Here is a 25,221-nt window from a genome sequence, read left to right as displayed (position 1 = left end):
GAGCAGGGGGCCGGAGACGAGCGGGCCGGGCTGGGCCAGGCCGGATTTTTAAAGGCATGATGCTGTCTGCTGGGTGCCGGGACTCCAGCAGGCAGTAGCATGCCATTAAAAATCGGCTCACGTGCCGTCTTTGGCACACATGCCATAGGTTGCCGACCCCTGATCTAGTCTGACCTTCTGCTGGTTAAAGGAAAACTGTGCTCTTTTTTTCAGAGCAGCACTGAAATTTCCAAACAAAGGAACAATTCATCATGAGTAACCTCATATATGAAAATTTATTTGAAATCACTATTTTATCAATTTGTGTTTTAGAACAAAATAAGAATACACAGTCTCTGCCCCAAGCAGCTTACAATCTGGTTGGGATGCAGACAAAATAGGTCAGAAATGAACAACAGATGACATACTAAATGAGCTGGAGGGAGCATGAGGATCTTGCAGTAATCACTTGGAAAAGCTTAACAGACATTATGCTGTGAGGAGGGATTTGAAGAAGGAGAAAAAGGTTGTTTGGTGTACAAAAGAGTCTGTTCCAGATGAAAGGGGTGGCATGGAAGAAAGCACAGATATGATGGGGCTGAATCCTCTAGGTACTAAGAATGGAACATTCATAGAGGTCAAAGGGAGTTCTATATGGTGCAGCCGCAGGATCACGATCAGCAGCATAAGCATGAAAGCCACAAAGGAAGAGGCTGCAGTGAAAGATGAGCAGATGGCCAAGTCTTGTACAAGAGACATCAAGATTGATGAAGTGCAAAACCAGCAAATATCAACAATTATCAAAGGCATAAATGGGTTGCTTTGCAAAGCTAAGTATGTCTAGTTTGCCTAAGTGCCAGTCAAGGGGGACATGCTAACATAAGAATGTCCATACTGGATCAGACCAATGGTCTATCTAGCCCTTCTGACAGTGGCCAGTGCCAGCTGCTTCACAGCAAATGAAAAGAACAGGGCAATTATCAACTACCGTCAGTCCAAGTTTCTGGCTGTTGGAGGTTTAGGGACACCCAGAGCATGGAGTGAAACAAGATACAAATATCTGAAAAATGTAAACATTAAGGAGGGATAAAAAATTATTTAGTGTGATGCATGGAGGAATGGCTGGGTAGTAGTATTGCTCAAAAGGATATGGAGGTTATGTTGCTAAAGGTTATCTGAACCTAAAGCTATGGTAATTAATCTCTATTTTCCAGTTGGTGTCAAGACATAAATCAGTGAGGATGCAGCACCATATCAGATAAATGATTGGTACACACAATGATTGCTTTCACTCAAAAATCCTTTTTAATGAGTCTAAAGCACACATAAAAACCTAGCAGTAGTCTTAGAGCACCCCAAAATATAGTTACCCAAACTTTGAGCTGGTATGAGTGACAACAGCAGCTCTCAGGTGGCCAGCCTTCTGCCATGTTGGGGAGAAGAGTGTCAGTGTATCCTGACTCGGAGAAATCCAAAACTTCTCGAAAGTACACTGACTAAACTCTTTTACAGATAACTTAAAACAAAACTACGACTCATAATAACCCCTAATGGGCTGACTGTTTCCCTAGCAACAGCAAAGAATTCATAATCTTTATCAGCAAAAGCAACTTCTCAGCAAGAAACTTACAACCAGAGGCACAAAGACTCAAAGTTAGCTTCCTTGCTAGTAATACTGCCACTACAGTGGTTTTTGTCTGCCTAAGCAAGGTCAAATTCTTTCTTGCTACGTGGTATCCTCACTTCCAGCCAGTGGTGGCTAGCTGAGTACACAAGATGGCTGCAAGTTATGTCAAGTCCAGGCCATGTGAAATCCAGGTTCTCTTGTGACAGTTATAGTGAATCACAAATTGGATATGAGCCAACAATGTGACAGAGTTACTAAAAAGGCTAATATCTTTCTGGGGAGTATTAACAAGAGTGTCGTAGGTAAGACACACTGGTGAAGCTTCAGCTGGAGTACTCTGCCCAATTCTGGGTGCCACACTTTAGGAAAGATGTAGCCAAATTGGAGAGAGTCCAGAGGAGAGCAATAAAAACTATAAAATGTTTAGAAAATCTGGCCTATGAGGAAAGGTAAAATCATTAGATATGGTTAGTCCTGAGAAAAGAAGCCTGAGAGGGGACTTGATAGTCTTCAGATATGTTATGAGCTGATATAAAGAGGAGAGTGTTCAATTATTCTTCATATTTACTGAAGGTAGGACAAGAAGTAATGGGCTTAATCTGCAACAAGGGAGATTTAGGTTAGATATTAGTAAAATATTCTAACCATAAGGGCAGTTAATAGGAATAGGCTTCAAGGAGAAGTTATGGAATCCCTATCATTGGATGTTTTTAAGAACAGATTGGACAAACTTCTGTCAGGGCTGGTGTACGTTTATTTGGTCCTGCCTCAGCACAGGGGCCTGGACATGATGATTTCTCTAGGTCCCTCCAGCCCTACATTTCTATGATTCTATAATTAGGAGTAAAGTATTTAAATTACAGAAGGGAAAACTGAGGGTAAATAGCAGGAAAACCTCATTGACAGTAAGATGTATTAGCCTGTGGGATAGTCTCCCAAGAGAATGGATGGAAGCCCCAGAGCTGAGGACTTTTGAAATGAGATGGGAGTAAATACCAGTGAATACGCAATAGACAATAATTCTTCAGTGGCAGAGAGATGGAGTGGATGATCTAGCTGGCCTTTTCCATTATTTCTTCTATGACATGGGATTAGGACACTAACATCCCTTTATTCTTGTACATAATGCAAAAGGACTATGATTGGGAAGCATTAACTAAACTAAAAATCTTATCTCAGCGTAATTCAAAAATCAAGCTGGTCGGGTTGTTTTAATTATTTGCATTTTTCAAATGCACCTTTCCAAAGATGGGGGGAAATGTACAAGTCATTTTAAAAGAGGCAATTTTCCAGATGGCCTACTGGCCTCATTAACAAACCTTCCCCAACCTTTGCCTCAATGCCTTCTCTTCAAAATCCTCACTCAATGCACCCCTCACAGAAAACACAGAGAAGTAGGCCAATCTTTGCAACATTTCCTGATAGTCAACACACAAACTCTATAGGTCTGAGCCTGAGTCAGCTGACCCGCGCTCTAACGCTCAGTGCCGAGGGCTTTTTATCGCAGTGGAGACATACCCTGTGAGAATAGGAGGGGTGAATTCCAGAGCCCAAGGTCCTATGCTGAGACTGCCTTGCATAAGTGAGAGTAACTCCTCTTCTGTTTAACTCTGGAGGTTGTAAGCTCCAGCACCTCAGATGCTCTCAACCACCTTGTGTATAATTAAGGCAGTGCCAGTTCCCAAGACATGCAAGAGACTAACTACTGAGTACTTTACATACATGAAAATGTGCACTTAAAAATGAAATGAAGGCCAGTGTAGTCTTCAGCAAAGTGTAATGTGCTTCCTGTGAGAAGCCCTGCAGAGCGTGTAGGCAGTTGTGTTCTGCTGTAGCTGAAGTTTTGGAGTGGCCTTCTATAGCTCAAAGAGAAAGCAATGCAGTAATCCAATCTGTAGGTGGCAAATGCATGGAGAACTGTGGTGAAATCCTCCTCCTGAAAGAAAGGATGCAAGCTCTTAGCTAAGCAGAGATGACCAAGTGCTCTTGGCCACTTCTGAATTTGAGCAACTAGGAGCTGCCAAGAATTCAACTAGCCCCTGAAATTGCAAACCTAAGTGACAAAAGGCAGACAAAACTCCCTTTATCAGGATTATGTATTTCCTGCACCATTTCCACCAAATGCTTCTGTCAGCCTAACTGCATTATTTATCTTTCCCTGATGGTAACTCATTCTGTCAGCTCTCATTAAAATTCCCATTTTGGCTAAACTCTGAGAGCCTCTGAACTGCATAATTCCAGTTTGATGACATGGGGACATCACACGTGGGGATAAGAGCATCATCTGCTTACTGAAAACACTACAAATTATATCACCTCTGTGTCCTCAAGCAGCTTCTCATACAGGTGAGCAAGATGAGCAGTAGATAACAATAGTATTGAGAGGTGTGAACGTCCCATTACTCAGAGAGAGTGGTTAATGCAGAGGACCAGTGATGATAAATGTCAACATTTAAAATTATTTCATTCCTCATGAAAGCAGGTAAAAAATACAACAGATCTCCACAATCTACTGTGAGTGACGGATCAGTTTGGTGCCACAAGTAGTTGGCATTTGGGAGAATGCCACTACTTTTCCCCTCCTCCTGATCAAGAAGGAGCCCAGGTCAAGGAATCTGGCAGAATGGAGCCCAGAGAGCATACATGATCATATTTTGAATATCTACCCAATCTGCTATGAGGAGCACCTCATTTGGCAACTAATGTGACCTGAGTTTATTTTGTAAGAGGCACTTGGAAGATTCTTGTTTCAAATTCTGTGTTAGAATGAAAAGAAAGGTGTAAAAATATACAAAGGCTCATTTAAAGTTTAGGTTTTGTTTCTCTGTTTAGAAGTTTGCCCAACTTAAGCCTTATTTTAAGAGTTTTAGCACAATATGAACTGAGCAAGGAATGTTCAGCACTCACTCAAAATCACTGAGTCCTTTTGTCTCCATGAAGAATATACAAAGAATCTAGGGCTTGAGGCTAAGAAGATCTGCAGGATCCAAATGGTGGAATATGCTAGACACAGAAAAGGAATGTAAAGGTTGCTGAGGACACTCTTAAAAGTTGATAATTGGAAACATCTGTGCTGTGGGCTGAAATGGCATTTAGGAATTATCCACTGAATGTTCTGGCCATACTCCTGGCCACACTCCTTACCCTTTGGCCATGTCACTTACACCAGTAGCAGAGACAGAGGGAGGCATCACTCCTACACTGAAGCAATCTTTCTAGGGCCAATTCAACTGGCTGCTTTACAAGCAGGATCCCCAGGGAAGGCACACCCAAGGATCATGCTCTTAATTGTTAAGAGGTGTGGCCTATACTGGCCACAGGTTCCAACATGTGATGTGATACTTCATCTTGATCCAAGCAATCTCTGCAAGGGTCAAAACAGAGGCATTAGACCCGTCGTTCCTGTTGCAGATAAGAGCAGCGAGGAGACATATTCTAAAACTCTATGGGCATTATTGTGAATACTCCTATGCCCCTTCCAGATGATTTCTTTAAATACAGCTGCTGTTTTATTTGGATTTTAAAAATGTTTAATTAAAAGGTGGTTCAATAATAAACATACTTTTTTTACTGTAGAGTGCACAATGTAATATCAGACATTTGTAGAAATGAGTTTCCACAGAAAAGAAAACTATTATGCTTATATTCAGAAGGTAGGTGTGCCTGGCTTGACTTTCAAAAACAGCAAGTGACTAACCTTTTTCAGTAGCATAGTTCTTGTAACCTTTCATTTAGTTTTTCTTTTTTTAAGAGCTGCATGCTCCGAATGGATCTTTTCCAGGCTACTACTGTATGACTGATTGTGCTGTTGCTTTCAATCTGAGTAATGCTCAAATTCTTAAATGTAATCCGACATTTACAGACTATTGCCAAGATATCCAGAACATGGAGGTCTGGCAACTAAGTTCTTGTTGCACTGCAAGGATGATCAAAATGAAAAATAGTTATACAAAATATTCACAATAAAATATGAAACCATACCCATTTAACTAAATGGTGCAGAAGAAAAGCAAAGAAGGGAACATCATTTGAAGTCTTAATTGTATGTATTCTTCACAATAAACACTGCCTGCTGTGGAGAGCCATTCCTAAATGACAAGGCCAGCTCCTCCGTTGGTGTAAAAAATGGAGTTATGCGATTATATACTAAATGTGGATCTGGACCCCATGTACAGTGTGGAAATACTCTGAATCCAGAATACAAAGAAAATATTCTACCCAGTGTAAACACTAAAGATGGATTGTAATGACAAACTGAAAAGCTATCTTTCGCTCAGTTTTAAAGTGAGGAATAATGGAAGTTATTCATTCCACATTTTATTTACTAATATCAACATAAGAACGGCCATACTGGGTCAGACCAAAGGCCCATCTAGCCCAGTATCCTGTTTGCCGATAGGGGCCAATTCCAGGTACCCCAGAGGGAATGAACAGAACAGGCAATCATCAAGTGATCCATTCACTGTCGCCCATTCCGAGCTTCTGGCAAACCGAGGCTAGGGACATCATCCCTGCCTAACCTGGCTAATAACCATCGATGGATCTATCTTTCATGAATTTATTTAGATTATTTTTTAACCCTGTTATTGTCTTGGACTTCACAACATCCTCTGGCAAAGAGTTCCACCAGTTGACTGTGAGTTGTGTGAAGAAATACTTCCTTTTGTTTGTTTTAAAGCTGCTTCCTATTAATTTCATTTGGTGACCCCTAGTTCTTGTGTTATGAGAAGGAGTAAATAACACTTCCTTATTTACTTTCTCTACACCAGTCATGATTTTATAGACCTCTATCATATCCCCCCTTAGTCATCTCTTTTCTAATTTGAAAAGTCCCAGTCTTATTAATCTCTCCTCATACGGAAGCCATTTCATACCCCTAATCATTTTTGTTGCCCTTTTCTGAACCTTTTCCAATTCCAATATATCTTTTTTGAGATGGAGTGACCACATCTGCACACAGTATTCAAGGTGTGGGCAATACATGGATTTACATACAGGCAATATGATATTTTCTGGTTTTATTCTCTATCCCTTTCTTAATGATTCCCAACATTCTGTTCGCTTTTTTGACCGTCGCTGCACATTGAGTGGATGTTTTCAGAGAACTATCCACAATGACTCCAAGATATCTTTCTTGAGCGGTAACAGCTAATTTAGACCTCATCATTTTATATGTATAATTTGGATTATGTTTTCGAGTGTGCATTACTTTGCATTTATTAACATTGAATTTCATGTCATTTTTTTGCCCAGTCACATAGTTTTGAGAGATCCTTTTGTAGTTCTTTGCAGTCTGCTTGATCTTAACTATCTTAAGTAATTTTGTGTCATCTACAAATGTTGACACCTCACTATTTACCCTTTTTTTTCCAGATTATCTATGAATATGTTGAATAGGACTGATCCCAGTACCGACCCCTGGGGGACACCGCTATTTACCTCTCTCCATTCTGAAAACTGACCATCTATACATATATTTTAACCACTTACCAACCCACGAGAGGACCTTCTCTCTTATCCCATGACAGCTTACTTTGCTTAAGAACTTTTGGTGAGGGGCCTTGTCAAAGGCTTTCTGAAAATCTAAGTACACTATATTCACTGGATTCCCCTTGTTGACATGCTTGTTGGCCCCCTCAAAGAATTCTGGTAGATTGGTGAGGCATGATTTCCCTTCACAAAAAACATACTGACTCTTCCCCAACATATTATGTTCATCTATAATCTGACAATATTGTTCTTTACTATAATTTCAACCAGTTTACTCAATACTGACATCAGGCTTACCGGCCTGTAATTGCCGGGATCACCTCTGCAGTGGTTTTGTGTTAATAGCAAGATTGTATGATAGTTAAACGAACTCTAATATAGTAGTAAGACGTAGGCTGGGATTTCTCATATGATAATGAAAAAGAATTTCTGGATCACAATCTTCCCCTAGTTTTAGAATTACTTTTCATGTTTGGCCACAAAGCCGTCAAAAAATTTGGCACAGTTGACAATCTCCACTCAAGAGGATCTCAGGACAGAAACAACAGAGGTGCTGTAGGGCAGAATTCAGGTGTATTAACAGAACTGTGTGGATCTGTCCCTCATTTTCATGATTGCTAAAATTCATAAATAATTTTTGTTTAAAAACAGAATATTTTAAAATATTTAAAGCATTTAGGAAGAGGATCTAATAGGTATCTTGGTCACTAGAAATGCAAATACAGACTACAGTGTAAATCTGAATTGCCATGCTAGGCCAAGCTTATTTTATTACATACATTCTGCATTCTAAGTACTAATAAGTTCATAGTGTAAACATTAAGCATACAGAGTTAAAATTCAAGGCCACAATATTTTTGATTGTCCCTTTTTGTGTCTTTGGTTGGCCGAGATCAACTCGTAGTGTATAAATGCATAAGTTATATAATTATTATATAAAAAGGAAAAAAAATAACATTGACTTGTATACTTCATTCTGACAAACGCACAGCGTTCGCGACTCGAAAAAGAAAAACTGGCGCCCGCCTCACAAAAATACTTACATGATATCTGATTTTGGCAGTCGGGGGTTGTCTTTTACTTTAAACCAGTAGAAAACACACTCCTTTAATAATGATGAGGTCCTAAATGTTACTTTTAAATATCAGACAATTCCAGTTTTACATTTTTTAAAGAGATGCATATTCTGATTTCTGAATTCTACTGCTTTTCCCTTTCTCCACTTAAAAAAAATCAAGTCTATTCCTTCTATAATACTGGAAATGGTATATCAAAATATTTCTGAAATCCAAACATGTAATTCTTTATAGTCCCAACACTACCAAGTTTTCAGTCTCTTCAGTTTCTACTGGTAAAGAAGTTTCTTTTCTCCCATTCTCATCTTCGTCCTCCTCTTCCTCCTTTCTACTTCCTGTTTCAGATGCAGGCCCTTGATCTACAATCACACTCTTGCCTTCCAGCACATTCTCAATTCCAATGTTTGGCTCAGGGTTCCTGTAGTATTGTCAAGGAATCTTAAAGCTTCGGTTGTCTTCACAGTTTGAAATAGCTGATATCTTTACAATGAATGGAATGCCTTTTGAGTTTAACCAAAAACAATGGTGGTGTATTCCAAATCAGCTTCCACACTCAACCAGTCTTTTTGATATGTTTCCATTTTTTTAAATACAGGTGGGTCTTTTTAGTTTTGAGGGGTTTTTGTTGTTGTTTGTTTGTTTTTAATAAATTCATATACTGTATGTTAGGTCACTATAGAATGATCCTTATATTGCTATAGTATAGTCCCAGTTTGCATTAGCAAGATATCAAACTTTGCACAGAAGCTTATCAACTTTTTAAGACCACTTTCTTTTGTAGGTTGTCCTTATCATTTCATGCTTTTACCTACAACAGTCTTTTGTTGTTTGGTCCACAGATTTGATGCCCATATACATTACATTTTAGCATCTTTATACGTCTTGAGTACTTTCCCTACTACAAAGAGTCTTTTTGACATTTTCCCACAAGTCAAACTTTTTCATGTCTCTTTAGGCATTTTTAATTCATGTTCTCCAATATAGTTCATCATAATTAATTGGGTACTATATTCCATGGAGAAGTGTCTCTAATTTTTTTCCTACTTAGTAGTAGGTGCCAAGGTGAGAAGGCATATGGGTGGCTGGAAGTCTAGTATTAGGGTAGATACTTCCAGTTGGTGAATTCCAGTATGTAGTAGGGGCAGCAAAAAAGCTGGAGGAAGTTACAGGTAGAGCAGGAGGATGGGGAGCTACAAAGTTCATCTTCTGAGGGTGTGCATGGTAGGGGCTCATGTAGGGTAGGTCTGTTGGATACTTATACATGGATGACTCTGGAGGATGAGGCTGGAGGGCCTGAGCTATTCCATGGAAGTCAAACTTGTAGGCATAACGCTTACCATGGACTTTAGTCATAATATTTTTGTCATAGTAGTAACGGAGTGCACGACTGAGTTTGTCATAGTTCATGTTGGGTTTGCTTTTCCTTTCTCCCCAGCGCCGGGCTACTTCATCAGGGTCAGTCATCTTGAACTCTCCATTGGTGCCCTCCCAGGTAATGCAATTGGAATTGGAGCTATCAGACAGGAGTTCCAGCAGAAACTGCCACAGTTGTATCTGTCCACTCCCTATGGTTGGGGGGGGGGGGGGGAAGGAAAGTGAAGAACCAATGACTAATAACATTAGAACATCAACACTTCCCAACTTTCACATATGAAATCCAAGTGCATTTTCACCACAGATCCCTAATTAGGAAATGTTGCAACTTCTGCTTCTGTCTCCCAGTCTAACTAGTCTCTCTCTCTCTCTCAAAAAAAAAAAAAAAATTCTGCACAGCCGGGCCATAATTTAAAGTATTGTTTTCCCTATTTTGACAGGCAAAATGCCATTATGTGCATATTTAATAATTATCTCTTGTCATTTGCTTTGGAAAACTGCTGGTGAAATAATACAACTCAGATATAAGAAACTAATCTCTAAAGTTCAGGAGAAACAACTTTCACTTGCATAATAATTTTCTTGTTCCCACAATATCGTTTTGCAACTAAATTTTCTCCATTATGGAATAAACCTACACAAAATGGAGAAGTTTAGAGAAAGCTGGATCTTTTCCAAACCATATCACCCATTTCCAATAGTTAAGGAAATGTTAGGAATGGAAACTCATTAGATTGCTGTTGCATTGCATCTGACTGCATTGCACAGCATTTGAGAAAACAATTAAAAGGTCTATAAAGTTCTTGTAATTGTTCTCTGTCAAACAGGAGTGAAAACGACTGCTGAAGTTACGATTCCAAACACTGGTATTTCTCCCTTCTTTGGGAATTAAATCTTAAAGAAAGAGAATTTGTGTTGTTTTAGACAACTTTGCAGTAGATCTCTACACAACATTATAAAAATAAAATATGAACCTTTTAAACAGTTGGCAGTAGTATTAGATAGGTCCTGCCACCAATATTCATGTAAAAAAGTTGTATTTTATGATAAAGCAGCGCTGATACTCTGTAACAGATTTCAATGCTCTGTATATTGCAGTCGCAATGTCAGCAGAATCTGCCAAACAGATTTTCGGTGCTAACTTCTAAGTACTCTATATCTCTGTCCAAAAATTAGATTTTTTTAAAAAGCAGATATGTGGAGCTAATAAATGAGCATTTTTAAAGAAAGTTTATGAGGGTGGACTATCATATCAATCTAAAGTCACATCTGAAATATATTAGCAGTTTATACTTCAGTGCAACTGAAACTTTTATTCTTTTAAATGATATTCATGCAAGCTGTACTTAATGAATATCTTCTGTTCCATTAACATGATTAAACAAACAAACAAACAAAAGAATCCATGGTATGAGCAAAGCACACACTTTTAATACATGAAATATAACTAGAGGATTAGAGTTTGAACATCAATAAACAGTCCAGCACTGGACAAAACACAAATTTCTGAATAAACAATCCAACATATGTTTTAATATAAACACTTGCCTTCCAAATGTAATATATAGTCATATGAAAATAAATGGTTTCTGTCAATTTCCTTTTAATGAGAAGGTAATTTCACCATTTTATAAATACACAAAACTTGTTAAAGTGCAGGAATAATAGTTTATAGAAATTCCATACCCGTGGCTCTCCCCAAATGTTAACATGTATCTCTATCCAGGGCATTTCACACTAGCTCTTTTCACAATGCCATAGGCACAAGGCTAGCGAAAAGCCAGTTGATGCTATATGTGCTATGCTGGGATTTGCAAAGGAGTTTAAAGGAGTTAGATGCCCAACTTCCAATGAATTGTAATGGGATTTAGAAACCTAATTCCTTTAGCCCTCTTGAAAACAGCAGTAATTCTCATTTGTTTTTTTATGGAATACAAAAATCTTTATCTTAAAGTGCAAACTAAACTATAACTTTGTTTGATGTAACTATACTGTACAGCTAAATGAAAGGGAAAAAGAATGTTTAGTGTTGAAACACTCCTAACCTAAACAGGTCACACGAATATCATCAAAAGAATCATCACGATGATTCAGTCATTCTTACAGAAATAAATCTTACTAACAATAGGAAAAGGGAGTAGAGAGAAAGGAGCATTCTACCCTTTGGCTGCCAAAGAAGGGGTAACAGTATTTGGCATATGCATTGTTAGTCTATCTCAATTATATGGTTGTAAAACCAGATTGACTATAGTGGAGTCAGATTAACAATTACATCAGCCTGGTCCATAGTATATCAATAACAGTTTACAAGGAAGCTCCCTCACCTTCTCCCCCTGCCCTCCCCCCACCCTCGCCTTTTAACATTATAGGTCATAGTTTGGATTGTGTTCAGTAAGATATTCCTGGATGGAATGCCATATTTAAACAAAATCTTCTGATTTTTCTTGGAACAATACTGGGAGAATGTCTTTGAGACTTCTAACCCAGTTGTTTCTTTGCAGAGGGGATTCTGCTTTCCCATTTGCTCCCATTTACTGCTTGTCAGTTCATAAAGTTATTTATTTAAAAGTCTCTTTTATTTGCCTAGTTTAGTATGTGGCATCATTTCTGCAAATAATAAAATCAATGTCAAAAAGAAATATTCACTTAGTGGTTTTACTTGTGATATGAACCACTCAAACCCATATTTTCATCCTGGGCCAGATCCTCAGTGAGGGTAAACTGGATGTTAAGCTTCACCAACTGCGGATCTGGCCCCATGTATAGAACATACGAATGAAATGAACTGCCATTATTTAATATTTTGGATAGCATTTTTTAATGGATTAAATATATTCCTAATAATAAAAAACACAGTTTGCCTATGTGGACAAGGTCTAAGTTACTGGAGAAATCTGCCACATTAGACACTGGCCAAATATTCACTGCTCTCTCCTTTCCTTTCCAATCGAAAAATGGGACTAATTTTACTTGCCTTGTTCTCTTTGGATGAAATCCAACCCTGTGCAACGGGCCACTGCAAGTCCAATGCACTGCTTAAATCCCACTTAAGCCCTCAAAATAAGGCTTAAGTACTGCATATGCCTAGCACTGACCCTCTCTGAATCAGTAACACTATTTATATGATTACCAATCTTGCAATCCACTAGCTGCCATCAACATCCAGATTAATTTCTATTGATTTCAATGGGAGCTGAGAATGCTCACTGCATTGCTGAACCTTGCCTTCCAACTGTAACAAGTGATAGAGATACAATGTAAAATTTGAAGAAAAATCATCCCTCAGGCAGCAAAACGCCTTCTCACCTGGATTTGCAAGACGGCTGCTGGTTGGTCCAAGAATCTGATATGGATCTAGAAAAATATGGACAAAAGAAACAAATTAAAAGGTTGTAATTACATAAAATCATTTTTGAAATCCCGGTGTTATTACAAAAGAGGCAAAAAACTCTACTTCAGAGTCTTGTTAACAAGTTGCAATTTCTGCATTTGTTTGCCAACAAAAGGATTATTAAAAACAAAGTGAAATTATCACCCAGTGGTTTTAAAATAATTGATTTACTTAAGAACATTATTTTCTTGTGTTTTGAGTTCATTTTAATGAAAAGTGTTTTTAGAATAAGTTCTAAATGGCAAAACAAAGGACCAGATTTTCAAAACATAGCCGGAATTCAGTGCACGCAAATATGCATACACACCTCTTTGCGCACGTAACTGTCACGGATACATACACAAATACTCAGTCCACCCTAAGGACCTGCAAACTCTGTGGTATCACACGAGATCTCCTGCCAAAGTCCAGCGGTTAAAGTACATTGAAATAGGAAGGGACCAGCCAAGGAGAAAGAAGAGCTGTTGAGGAAGTGCAGCTTATCCAAAGCAAGCAGAAAAGGAGGAGTTGCCCCCTTCCCATCCTTCCTTACTTTAAATCAGTGATACTCAGGCTGAGGTTTGCGAGCCACAAGTGACTCTTTAATGTGTCTCCTGCATAAGGTGACCAGATAGCAACTGTGAAAAAACGGAACAGGGGGTGGCGAGTAATAGGTGCCTCTATAAGAAAAAGTCCCAAAAAACAGGACTGTGCTTTTAAAAACGGGACATCTGGTCACCCTACTCCTGCATCTCTTTGCAGCATGATATTAAACCACTGTGTGGTTTAATCGTTAACCAATCTAAATTATTAACCAACCAGGATGTTTTTACTATGTTATTAGCCATTTGTAGTTCATAAGATAATAATACTTGGTCAGTCATTTTGAGAATAATATATGTGATGCTGTCTAGCAGTTGCCAGCTCAGATCAGAGCCATAGGCCAATTCACTTTTGTGTGAATCTCAATGAAACGTTATATGGGCTAGTAGGCATAGGCCAATTCACTTGTTAGACCAGAACAAAGGGGGTTTTCATCACTTATATTTACATAGCATATGCCCCAGTAATGACATTTGCCCTAAATTAATGAAAACTGGTGAAATGCTAATGTGGCCTCTATTTCTGTGTGACCTAGTTTGTTTCACATCACTCATTTTTGTGCACTATTTTTGCATAAACAAATAGCAGACTTTATGAAGGCAAAGCAAAACCTTTAATGTACAAAAATAGCATCCATTAAGTGCTTTGCAAGTGCATAGCTGAATGCATACAATGGAGGTTGGGTTGAACCGCCTATGAAAATTTGATCCATCAAGGAATATGCTATATAAAGACCCATGCTTGGGATTTTCAAAGAAGCCAAAAGGAGTTAAGCACCCAGCTCCCATAGCATTTCAATGATTATTGCATGGAATTCCTTTAGGCTCCTTTGAAAATCCCAATTCAAATCAAGAAACAAACGGAAAAGGGATTCTGTTCCACAAATACCAAAGCCAAAACTAGAGGGCAGTAGAAGACCTTCAAGTCCTTCTCAAGGCCTTGAGTTCTCTGGCCACTTGACAGCTGCTCTCAGTTGGCTGCCAGCTTTACAGCCAAGAGTGTACTCAGGTTGCATTCTTTATAAATGTAAAATACTAATCATAGCACACGCACAGCAACTAAATGTTCTCAAAAAGTTTACATAAATTACCAATACAGTAACCCCTCACTTAACATCCACCCGCTTAACGTTGTTTCAAAGTTACTTCGCTGCTCAGCTAGGGAACATGCTCATTTAAAGTTATGTAATGCTCCCTTATAACATCGTTTGGCTGCCTGCTCTATCCGCTGCTTATAAGATTCTGTGGAAGAGCAGCAACTTTACAAGGGAGCATTGCACAAGTTCCTTTTTTCCGCCTTTTCTCCCTCCCTTCCAGTGCTTCCCAGGTACTTAGTACTTTCTTGAAGGGAAGGGGAGGAACGGGGAAATGCTGCGTCTGCACTTCCCCCGAAATTCCTAAGCACTGCCAAACAGCTGTTTGGCAGCAGAGAAGCGCTGGGAGGGAGAGGGAAGAGTGGAGAAGCGCCGTGTCTTAATTCCTCCCCCCTCCCTCCCAGAAAGTCCTAAGCGCAAAGTGCTGGGAGGGAGGGGGAGGAGTGGGGAAACGCCATGTCTCCACTTCTCCCCCTCCCTCCCAGAAAGTCCTAATCGCTGCCAAACAGCTGTTTGGCGGTGCTTAGGACTTTCTGGTGGGGGGAGGGGGAAGGAGCAGGGATGCAGCGTGCTCCGGAGAGGAGGTGGGAAGAGGTGGGCCTGGAGCATCCCCCGGCAAAGTCAGCGCCTGTTCTTCTCCAGGGAAACTGCCACTCCTGCTGTGAAAGTGCTTCCTAGAGTCCTTGCCTGCAGCGGGCTGTATCTGTGTGGGGTAAGCCAGGGGCACTTCCTAACCACAGTATAGTACAGTACTGTACAGTATATAATGCCTTTTGTCTGCCCTCAAAAAATTTCCTTGGAACCTAACCCCCCGCATTTACATTAAATCTTATGGGAAAATTGGATTTGTTTAACATCGTTTCACTTAATGTTGCATTTTTCAGGAACACAACAACAACATTAAGTGAGGAGTTACTGTATATTTCTTGAAAGCCTTTGGAGGCCCGATTATATTAAACTAAGAAATGCTATTTTGACAACCAGCAATAATAATACTTCTCAAACCACATAAACAATTCAAGCTAATGAAATTCAGTCATGCACATATTCTTATTTAGCTATAACAAAATCCAGAATAATGGAAAGTCCATTTAAAAAACACGGAATCGGTGTCCATCTGAATCCAGATTATCCTGCAGATGTACTTCATCTCCCATTTCTATCATTTTGCCATTAGTAAAAGGCATTACTGACTCAGAATTTTTGATGTACTTTCTCATTCAAGGGACAATATAACTTAATACTATGGGTTTCTGCCCCATACAATAATTGCTCTGCAGCCAAAAAACTCTTTCGCCTTTCAAGATTACTTGAACATTATCTGATAAAACTGATAATTTCTCCTGATAGTTATCCAACAAAGTGAAAATCCTTCCAGCTTTGAGCCCTGTATTTCAGGAGTCCAGGGTTTCAAACTCTAGTAGGATTGTGTGAAGAATTCCAGTTTTATCTATATTTCTCCTAAATACTGAAATCTTCACTTCTGTACATTTTTCTGATGCTAATACTCCAGCCAGTCATTATGAACAGAATCCTTTGAAATCCTTAGATTCCACATTTTTGTACTTGAACTGAATATGCGTGCTTTGTGTAATAGCTCATTGATCCCCTTGAAGGCAACAAGACTCTTGTAAGAATTACTAAAAGAAAGTCACAGTGAGCTGTGACAGCATGTTGGCAACTTGGAGGTCCACCACATCCAACTTTCCAGCAAATTGTTAATTTGTATTCTTGAATCTTTGATTTGTAGATCATGGGGGTCTCAGTTTGAGTCACCTGTACACACAAGACATGAACACACAATTCAGCCACCATGCAGGATGCTACAATGAGCCCAGCCACTATGAGGGGATCTCTGCTAATTGCTTGCGTCTGCTCTCATAGTTGGCTATTTGTTGGTAGGCGACAGTGCACTTCAGATCACATTTAATATACTCCATTTAACCCAGATCCAACTTAAATAAAGTTACACACACCTAACTGAGGTCGCTGGTCTTCTGTTTTGGGCACTGTTGATGATGATGGTTGGGTAGCTGAAAATAGAAAAATTCATAGAGTTATCTATTTTTTCTAGTTTCAAAATCAGTCACCAAAACTGTCTTACATTGGGTGGACCAAAGTCATCGCTGGCACAAGAAGAGTCAACTCACTGACTTCAACAGCTCAGCACTTGGTGATGTCAACTATGAGATTTGCCCTGATATGTTAAACTGATCTAACCTGATCATGCCCCCATTAAAATAAATGCAAACATGCCTGTGACTTCAATAAGAGCAGGTTTGGGCCTTCCTGGAAGGACATAGCTGTTACTGATAATTACATCTGGCACATTAATTACATTAATTCACATGTTTATTGGACTTGTCTGCTAAGACAGTATCACATATGAGAAATTCTAAAGCAGAAAGTCTTCAGCTTAAGGCAAGTTCTGTCACTATTTGACCTTTTCCAACACAACATATATCTGTTGTTTCCTGTTGAAGATACTGATGTAGGGTGGAAAAGAAACAATGAATTTCTCCTAAATAACGTACATGTAAAGTTACTTTTTGGAGGGAGCATATACTGTATAAATCGCAAAGAAGTGCCTCTGTTCTTCCTTATACGTGACTAACCCATGCAGGGGAGAGGAAAATCTATGCGTTCTAATGATTTACAGATAGTGTTTCCTCTGAATTCTTCCCTTGTGGTACAGGAGGGGTGTCTGTGTGGTTTCCCTCTGCCCCAGTAGAAGCAGCTAGTGTTTTAACCCCTTTTTCCTTGTGGATCTCATGGCATCCACTGTTGATAAGGGTCTTGCCCTGTGTTCTCCTGCAGGTTGGGGTGGGGAGAATCCAGAGGAGTCCAGCTATGGCCTGCTCCCTCCAACTTTGTGGAGCTAGAATCCCAGACAGTCTCCATGAAGGAGTTTTCTTGGAATGGGAAGGGAAGGGGACCATGCCACAGAGGCAGAGTTCTCCCTTAGACTCCTCTCTGCTTGCAGTCATAGAAGAGAAAATGGGACCCGAAACCTTAAAGAACAAACTTTAGAAGGAATACTCAAATCGCTTTTAAAACATTTCAACTACTCAGTAAGTATTAACCTATTTTTTCTGCAGAGTCTGCAGTGCTTACACTCTATATCTCTGTTTGATTTATTGGTAGAGCTGAGGATTTTACATTGATCCAAACTCATACTACTTTTCTTTTCCTGAGTGAGCAATATCAAAAATAGGCCTACTGGAGGTGGATTTTCAAATTTGGGTGCCTAAGTTTAAAATACTCAAATTCTTATTTAAATTCTCAGACTAGCCTTTTGATATCCAAGTACCAGTTTCAGACACCCAAATAATCATTTGAATACTCAAATGCAGAATTCTGCGGCATAACATAGGTGCTCAAGTTTGAATTCTATTTCCAGAGGGGATATTCCTGACATGAACTGGGCCCCTATGCTAGAAAGTAAACAGATGCTTAACCTTTTGATTGAGGAGCAGGGTGATTATGACTTGTCCATGCTGACCTTCTGGCTTGTTCATATGATAAATCTGTAGAGAAAAATAAATTGTCTTAAGTATATATGGCATGAAGTGTGACACATTCTTAATGGCTAAATCACTGGACATGAGAAGGTTACTGAAATGAGAAGGATCCCCATTGCAACGAGAGTCATCTCTCACCCTGACAACTGCACCCGGGCTTCACTAACTACCTGCCTATTTCCTTTCTCCCCTGCAGTCTACTCACCACGCCACTGCAAAAATATCTTGGCTCTCCCTCACTGCTGTGACCATGTCTCTTCTCTGGCTTCTTGTCTCCTTCCACCTCACATTCAAATGTATTGTTCTCGCCTTCAAGGGTCTTCACAACTCTTCTCTTGCCTTTAACCTCTCCCCCTCCACACACACACACTGCCAGTGGGATGTAGGGGAAGGGACTGAGCAGGCACTTTGACAGCTCATGCTAGAGCCTGGCTGACTGGAATAGGTTCAAGGATCCATGGAGGTTGGAGACAGGAGTAAGTATTAGTCACTCAAGTGAGATTTCCCATCACGTGCACCAGATGAAAGTCTCTTGTACCATTCATTGTTTTAAGACAATGGACTTTGGTCTTTCTACTGCCTTGTTAGTCTGCTGCTGTCACTCCTTGAGATGAGGCTCTGTAGCTGCTGTTTGCAATGTGGAAGGCCTGAGAGCTACATATGGTCACATCCAGTGAGGATATTAGTGGGGACAGTACAGTACTGGTCTTGTTATTATGATGTTCCGCTAAGTAACTACTAAGACTTTTGATAAACTTAATTTTCTTTTTATTTAATGTTATGTAACTTTTTAATAAAGAAATTATTTATTCTTATTCATCACAGAGCATTTGGAAGGATTTGCTCTGTAACTGAGGCAATGGCTAGTCCTGATACCCTTTGGACCCAGTGGGGCTGTGTTAAATATTCAGTACCTCTGCTATACCTATATCTCTGTCCTTGTCTCCTACTTTTCCCTGTGCATGTGCCCTTTACTCTGTTAACTTTGCTTCCTTCATTTGCCTTTTGTTCTCCTGCCCATGGCTCCTTCTTTTATTCTTACACTGGATACAGTATTTCTCCTCTTGTGCACCAAGCAATCTCACTCTCCTTCAGAATCATTCACAAAACACACCTCTTTTTGGCTAACAGTTAGTTGATGGCTTACACTTGAGCATTCCCCACGGTCATTCCCATAAAAACAATTTCAGATAGTTGCAAAATGAAACTGAAACACCCTACAAGTTAACATGACAGTGACAGCTCACATGTCTGTAACCTTCACACTGCAATGCCACCCAACCACTTCAGTAGGTAGGAAACGATGGGCCAGCAGTGATTGGGACAGCCCCAGTTGAACGGGGAAGGAGAACACACAGTGAGGGGACACAGGAGTGTCCAGCCACTCATTGGCTAGCTTGGGGATGAAGGAAGCTGTGTGGTTCCACGTCCTCCCTTTTCATTAATTTCAGCCTTAGTCTGGGCCATATGGAGCCTCTTTTTGCTCTGCTCCAGTAACTATAAGATATACAATATACTAACTTTGAGCCTGGTTTGAGAGCTCAAGAAAGGAAATAAAATACACCTATTGCCAAATCAGTGCTGTATTAAGGTAGGAACATAGACTCCTTTGGATGGATGGCAGATTCTTAATAGTGTCTTAGATTTCTTTTAGAAGGGTTCTTTGACGGTCTTTAAAAATGAAATCAGGTAGGAAGTAGTGAACAAGCTGAGAAGGCAGTTTAACTCTGAGTGTGGCTTTTGTATATCTGCCCATTCTCAGACACTACTAGAGGGAGAATTGAATGGAAACAAAGTGTAATGTGTAATTCACAACCAAATTGCCTTTAATTTATTTAGTCTGTTTGGCCTGAGTGTATAATTGGCACTGCCATCACTGTGGTCTGATGGAATCTTACACTCTCAAAATTTTGGTTTTGCTGAGATACACACTTTTTGTTCTGTATTACATTTTAAGTAACTGTGCCTTTTTTCCCTGATTTTTCTCTTTTTATACCACATTCTTCTCTTGTGGAAACAGAGAATTAGAGAAAATAGTGCTAACTGTATAGGTATTTATCCCTGATTTAAGTAACTGTATAAAGTAGTATTATAATTATTTATTATTATACAGTATAGTCGCACCCAGAAGCCTCAATCAAATGAGGATCCAATTGTGCTCAGTATCATTAAAGCATATAGTTAGAGATAGTCTCCCTGGAGAACTTACCATCCAAAAGGAAAACCAAGACAGACAAAGTTTCAAATTGTGTGCTGTGTCCAGCTTCTACTGCACACAGTGGAAACGGAGGGGATGCTGTCAGGGAGCTGATCCTGATCTGCTGCCCAGCTCTGGACGAGGAGATTAGAGCAGCCTGGGGGCTACTCTAAACAAGCACTAGGTGGCTATGATCCACGATCATAAGCCAGATGAGAACTGTCAGAGTGCCACCTACTTCATCCACTCCCCTTTGCTTGCTGCTGCCAGCCTAGTCAGACCTATATCCTCCACCTACAAGCCCTGTGCACCAGGAAGTATCGTGGGAGGTGCACAAGATGGCTATCCTGCACTTGCTGAGAACCCTTCCATGCTGGTGGTATTCGCAGACGCGGTATGTGACCAGTGTGTGCAACATCTGGAGCTGGGCCAAGAATCTAGCCCAAAGGGAGGGGGAGTAAGACACAATATACGAGCAAAGTGGGGAAAGGGTCATGTCAGGTACACATGTTGGTTTTCATGCATCTGAGGAAGTGGGTATTCACCTACGAAAGCTCATGCTTCAAAACGTCTGTTAGTCTATAAGGTGCCACGGGATTCTTTGCTGCTTTTACAGATCCAGACTAACACGGCTACCCCTCTGATGTTGGTTTTCCTAACCCTTCACTCTCCCACAAAGAAGGTAGGAAAGGGGAAAAACATGAAACTAATGAGATATGTGCCTGTCACCAGCCAGTCTGCACTCTTTCCCGTTCTTTGTTTGCTTTCTTGAGGGGGAGGGGGGGAGGGAACCTCAGATTGTAAACGCTTGTGTAACTGTATATAAAGGGAAGTGGCATGGCACTTGTGCATCTGCACAGAAGTGCTAGTTGTTAGGATTTTATTTTTAAAATACAACATACCTGAAATTCATTAAATAGTATAAATTTAGTACTGTGAGAAAACTCTTCAGTCAAGAGGCAAAACACATCCTCGTATGGTTGTGTGACTGGCCCTTCTTTTAAAGGAAAGATCCAGCTCTCAGCCCTACTTGAAACAGCATCAAAATTAAGACTTCATTCTTAGTTCGGGATCTGGGAGATTATTTGAACAATGATTTGTATTTTGTTAAACATATTGCTATCATAGATAAGCAGGTCTGTTTTGACTCATGAGAAATAGGAACATTATGTTCTTATCTAGAATAGATCTTGTAATTCCCTCTTGTTTGATGAGACATTTAGGTAATCCCATATTAGTCCTTCCTGAGCTACTACAGTGTATCACTTTTAACTTGCAAAAAATTCCTGGTATTCAATTGCCAGGACAGCTGAAGAAATATGACTTTGTCATTCTAATTCTTCAGGAACCTCACTCACTTCCTATTCTCCATTATATTCATTTAACAATGGTAATTGTGTAATTTTGATTCACTCTCTGGAATTGCTTCCCAATGTTTGGCTGATGCATTTTTACTTTAGCATCCTCTATGCCTCTTTTTCCTTTTACTTGTAATCAATGACTGCCTCGAGGACAATCACATCTACTCCTGTTATTAACAAAAGGGCATTTAGTTATGGAATAGTTTCTCTGTAAAAGTTAGGCTGTTCCCATTCCACTTAAGATTTAGACCTTGTCTGAAAACTAGAGTTATCAGGAATTTTCTGCTGAAATGATTTTTCAACAGAAAATACTATTTCTGAAACATCAAAAGTTTCTGTTGGAAATTTCTATTTTACTCAATTGTTTTGATTTTCTATTGGGAAAAATCAAATGAAATCTTACATTTTAGGTCAGCTGGACCCAAACTGAAATATTTTGGTGGACTGAACTGACCCAGAACGTTTCATTTTGAATCAGTTCAACATTATACTGCATTTGGTGTTGCATAGCCTCCTGGGAGCTGCAGTTCTCTCCTCTGGGCTGGGCTCCCTGGCTAGACTACATCTCCCATGAAGCAATGTGGTTTCTCTTCTGACCAAGCCCTGTGGTGTACCATGGGGGAGCATAATGAGAGTGGGCATGATACAATTTTATTGTATAACTCTTGTTTGTGTTATTTCAGGGATCATATTAATGTATTTGATCATATTTTAAACATACCTTTATCGAAATTCTTGTTTCACAGAATAAACAACAAATAATACAAATACAGACAGAAAGGAAATACATATATAAGAAATTACTTTCATTTTATGTAAGGAAATCATATTTGATTCTCCTGTATTAAAAAAAAAATGAATGAACCATCCAGAGGACTATGCACTAAGGATAGATACATAGGAATTGCCATACTGGCAAAGTCCTGTGTTCCATCTAGTTTGCTATCCTGTCAGGGCTGGTGCAACCATTTAGGCAACCTAGGCAGTCGCCCAGGCCGCTAGGATTTGGGAGGTGGCATTTTCTTCGGCAGTGACCGCCTCGGTTGCCGCAGGCATTTAGGCTGAGGGAGCTGGGGTAGGGGAGCGCGGGGAGGGCTGCCTTCAGCAAGTAAAGGGGGGCGGCATGCAGGGGAACTCCTCACTCCAGCTCACCCCTGTCCCGCCTCCTCCCTGAGCATGCCGTTGCCACTTCACTTCTCCTGCCTCCCAGGCTTGCGGCGCCTAAACTGATTGGTGCCACAAGCCTGGGAGGCGGGAGAAGTGAAGCAGCGATGGCGTGCTCGGGGAGGAGGCGGAGCAGGGGTGAGCTGCTTCACTTCTCCTGCCTCCCAGGCTTGCGGCGCCAATCAGCTTAGGTGCTGCAAGGCTGGGAGGCGGGAGAAGTGAAGCAGTAACGGCGTGCTCTGGGTGCTCGTGTGCGGAGCAGGGCTGAGCTGAGATGTGGGGGGATGCCTCAGGGCGGAGGGTGGGGGATGGGGAGCTGCAGCAGGGGGGGTGCCTCAAGGTGCAAAACATCCTTGCACCGGCCCTGTATCCTGTTTCCAGTTATTCAGAGGAAGACTGAAGACTCCACACAGTAGACAGATGTGGGCTAATCTTCCTCCCAATGTAGTCTTCTCCTATCCCTACTAGTTAGAGATTAGTGAGAGCTCTGAAGCATCAGGTTTCATATCTGATATAAATTTGTGTTTATAATTACTACTCTAATTGAATATTCTTGTTATCCATATAAATGTCCAATCTCTCTTTGAATCTTGCTAAGCTCTGTGCTTCAACAACATCCCATGACAACGAGGTCCAAAGTCTACTCATGTGTTGTATGACAAAGTATTTCCTTTTATCAGTTTTGAATTGGCTTCCTCTCAATTTCATTGAATGTCCTCTCATTCTTATATTGAGACACATGGAAAACAGAAGTTCCCAATCCACCTTTTCTAAATGTCTCACTATTTTGTAATAATTTTATCATGTACCTGTCATTGGTCATCTCCTAAGATGAAAAAATCCCTGACTTACCAATTGCTCACCATAGGAGAAGCTTTTCCAGGGTTTTAACCATTCTCATCACTTCTCTCTGAATGCCCTCTAATTCTGCAAATATAATTCTGGAGATGGGGTGACCAGTACTGAACAAAATATTCCAAATGAAGCTGAACTCTTGATTTATATAGTGGCACAATAATCTTTTCCATATCATTCTCCACCCTGTTCTTTATGCAGCTTAACATTTTGTTAGGTTTTTTTTTTTTTTTTACAGAAGTTGTACACTGAGCAGAGGTCTCCATTGAGCAGCCCATAGTGATGCCCAGGTCCTTTTCTCTGAATTAATGAGGTTAATTTAAAACTCAGTATAGGAATAGTTTAAATTTTTCCCTCCAATGTGCATTATATACCTCTACCCCGATATAGCATGGTTGTGGGGAACCAAAAATCCCTACTGCATTATAAGTGAAATGCCGTTATATCGGAGTAGCAGTGGCAGGGCTGCAGCGGTGATTTAAAGAGCCTGGGGCTCCGGCTGCAGGGAGCCCCCGGCCCTTTAAATTGCCGATGGAGCCCCCCTGCCACAGCCCCGGGGTAGCGGCATCAGGGCTTCAGAGCCATGATTTAAAGGGCCTGGGGCTCCCCGCAGTGCCCTGGGCCCTTTAAATTGCCGGCGAGCCCTGCTGCTGCAGCCATCAGGTAGCAGTGGCAGGGCTTCAGCGGTGATTTTAAGAGCTCTGGGCTGCTGCAGGGAGCCCCCAGCCCTTTAAATCATGGCTGAAGCCCTGCTGCTGCAGCCCCAGGGTAGCAGCAGCAGGGCTCCAGCGGTGACCTAAAGGGCCTGGGGCTCCCTGCAGCAGCTGGAGCCCCGGACCCTTTCAAGCACCGCCAGAGCCCCATTGCTACCGCGCTATATGCAAACCCATGTTATATTGGGTCGCGTTATAGCAGGATAGAGGTGTATTGCATTTATCAACATTCACTGTCATCAGCCATTGTATTGCCCATTCACTTAGCTTGGTTAATTCCCACTCAAGTTCCTCACAGTTCTCTCTGGATTTAACTAATCTAAATAATTTTGTGCCATTTGAAAATTTTGCTTCCTTACTTTTGTCACAGATTTTGTCACCATCCTTTTCCAAATCATTAAGCATCAGTCATCCTAATTGAACTGTGAGACACCTACTGTTAACCTCTTGTCACGATGAGAGTTGATCATTTGTTCCTATTTTTAGCATTCTGTCTTAGCCAGTTTTGGATCCATGACAATATTTTGCCACTCATCCCATTACTACTCAATTTCTTTAGTCACCTCTAGTGAGGGGCTCTGTTTAAGGTCTTTTGAAAGTCTAAATGAATTACGTCAACTGGTTCTTCTATATCTAATACTTTATTGATATCAATAAAGCGAGGCATGATTTTCCTTGCAGAAATTGTGCCGGTTAGACCCTATTATATTATGAACTTCTAAGGGTTTTTTAGTTATTTAATTTTTAACTATCATTTCAACTAGTGCAAGATTTAGTTGTGATTAATTTCCTGGATTA

General features: G+C 40.4%; 1 protein-coding gene across 6 annotated transcripts in view; it reads right to left on the bottom strand.

Annotated features, from left to right (window-relative positions):
• Window positions 1-7,849: 7,849 nt before the first annotated feature.
• ERG (ETS transcription factor ERG) overlaps window positions 7,850-25,221 on the bottom strand; it is a 204,136-nt gene continuing 186,764 nt past the window's right edge. For all 6 annotated transcript variants that reach the window (XM_030577732.1, XM_030577692.1, XM_030577711.1 and 3 more), the window contains 4 exons: window positions 18,071-18,139; window positions 16,589-16,645; window positions 12,853-12,900; window positions 7,850-9,737 (listed from right to left, as the gene is read on the bottom strand). In XM_030577732.1, the coding sequence (XP_030433592.1) occupies window positions 9,217-9,737; window positions 12,853-12,900; window positions 16,589-16,645; window positions 18,071-18,139 (695 nt within the window). In that variant the 3' untranslated portion in view covers window positions 7,850-9,216. The remainder of the gene's footprint in view (window positions 9,738-12,852; window positions 12,901-16,588; window positions 16,646-18,070; window positions 18,140-25,221) is intronic.

This window comes from Gopherus evgoodei, chromosome 1, assembly GCF_007399415.2.
Source record: "Gopherus evgoodei ecotype Sinaloan lineage chromosome 1, rGopEvg1_v1.p, whole genome shotgun sequence".
Lineage (NCBI taxonomy): Eukaryota > Metazoa > Chordata > Testudines > Testudinidae > Gopherus > Gopherus evgoodei.
Note: the sequence above shows the minus strand (reverse complement) of the source record. Positions and strands in the feature narration are given on the sequence as shown.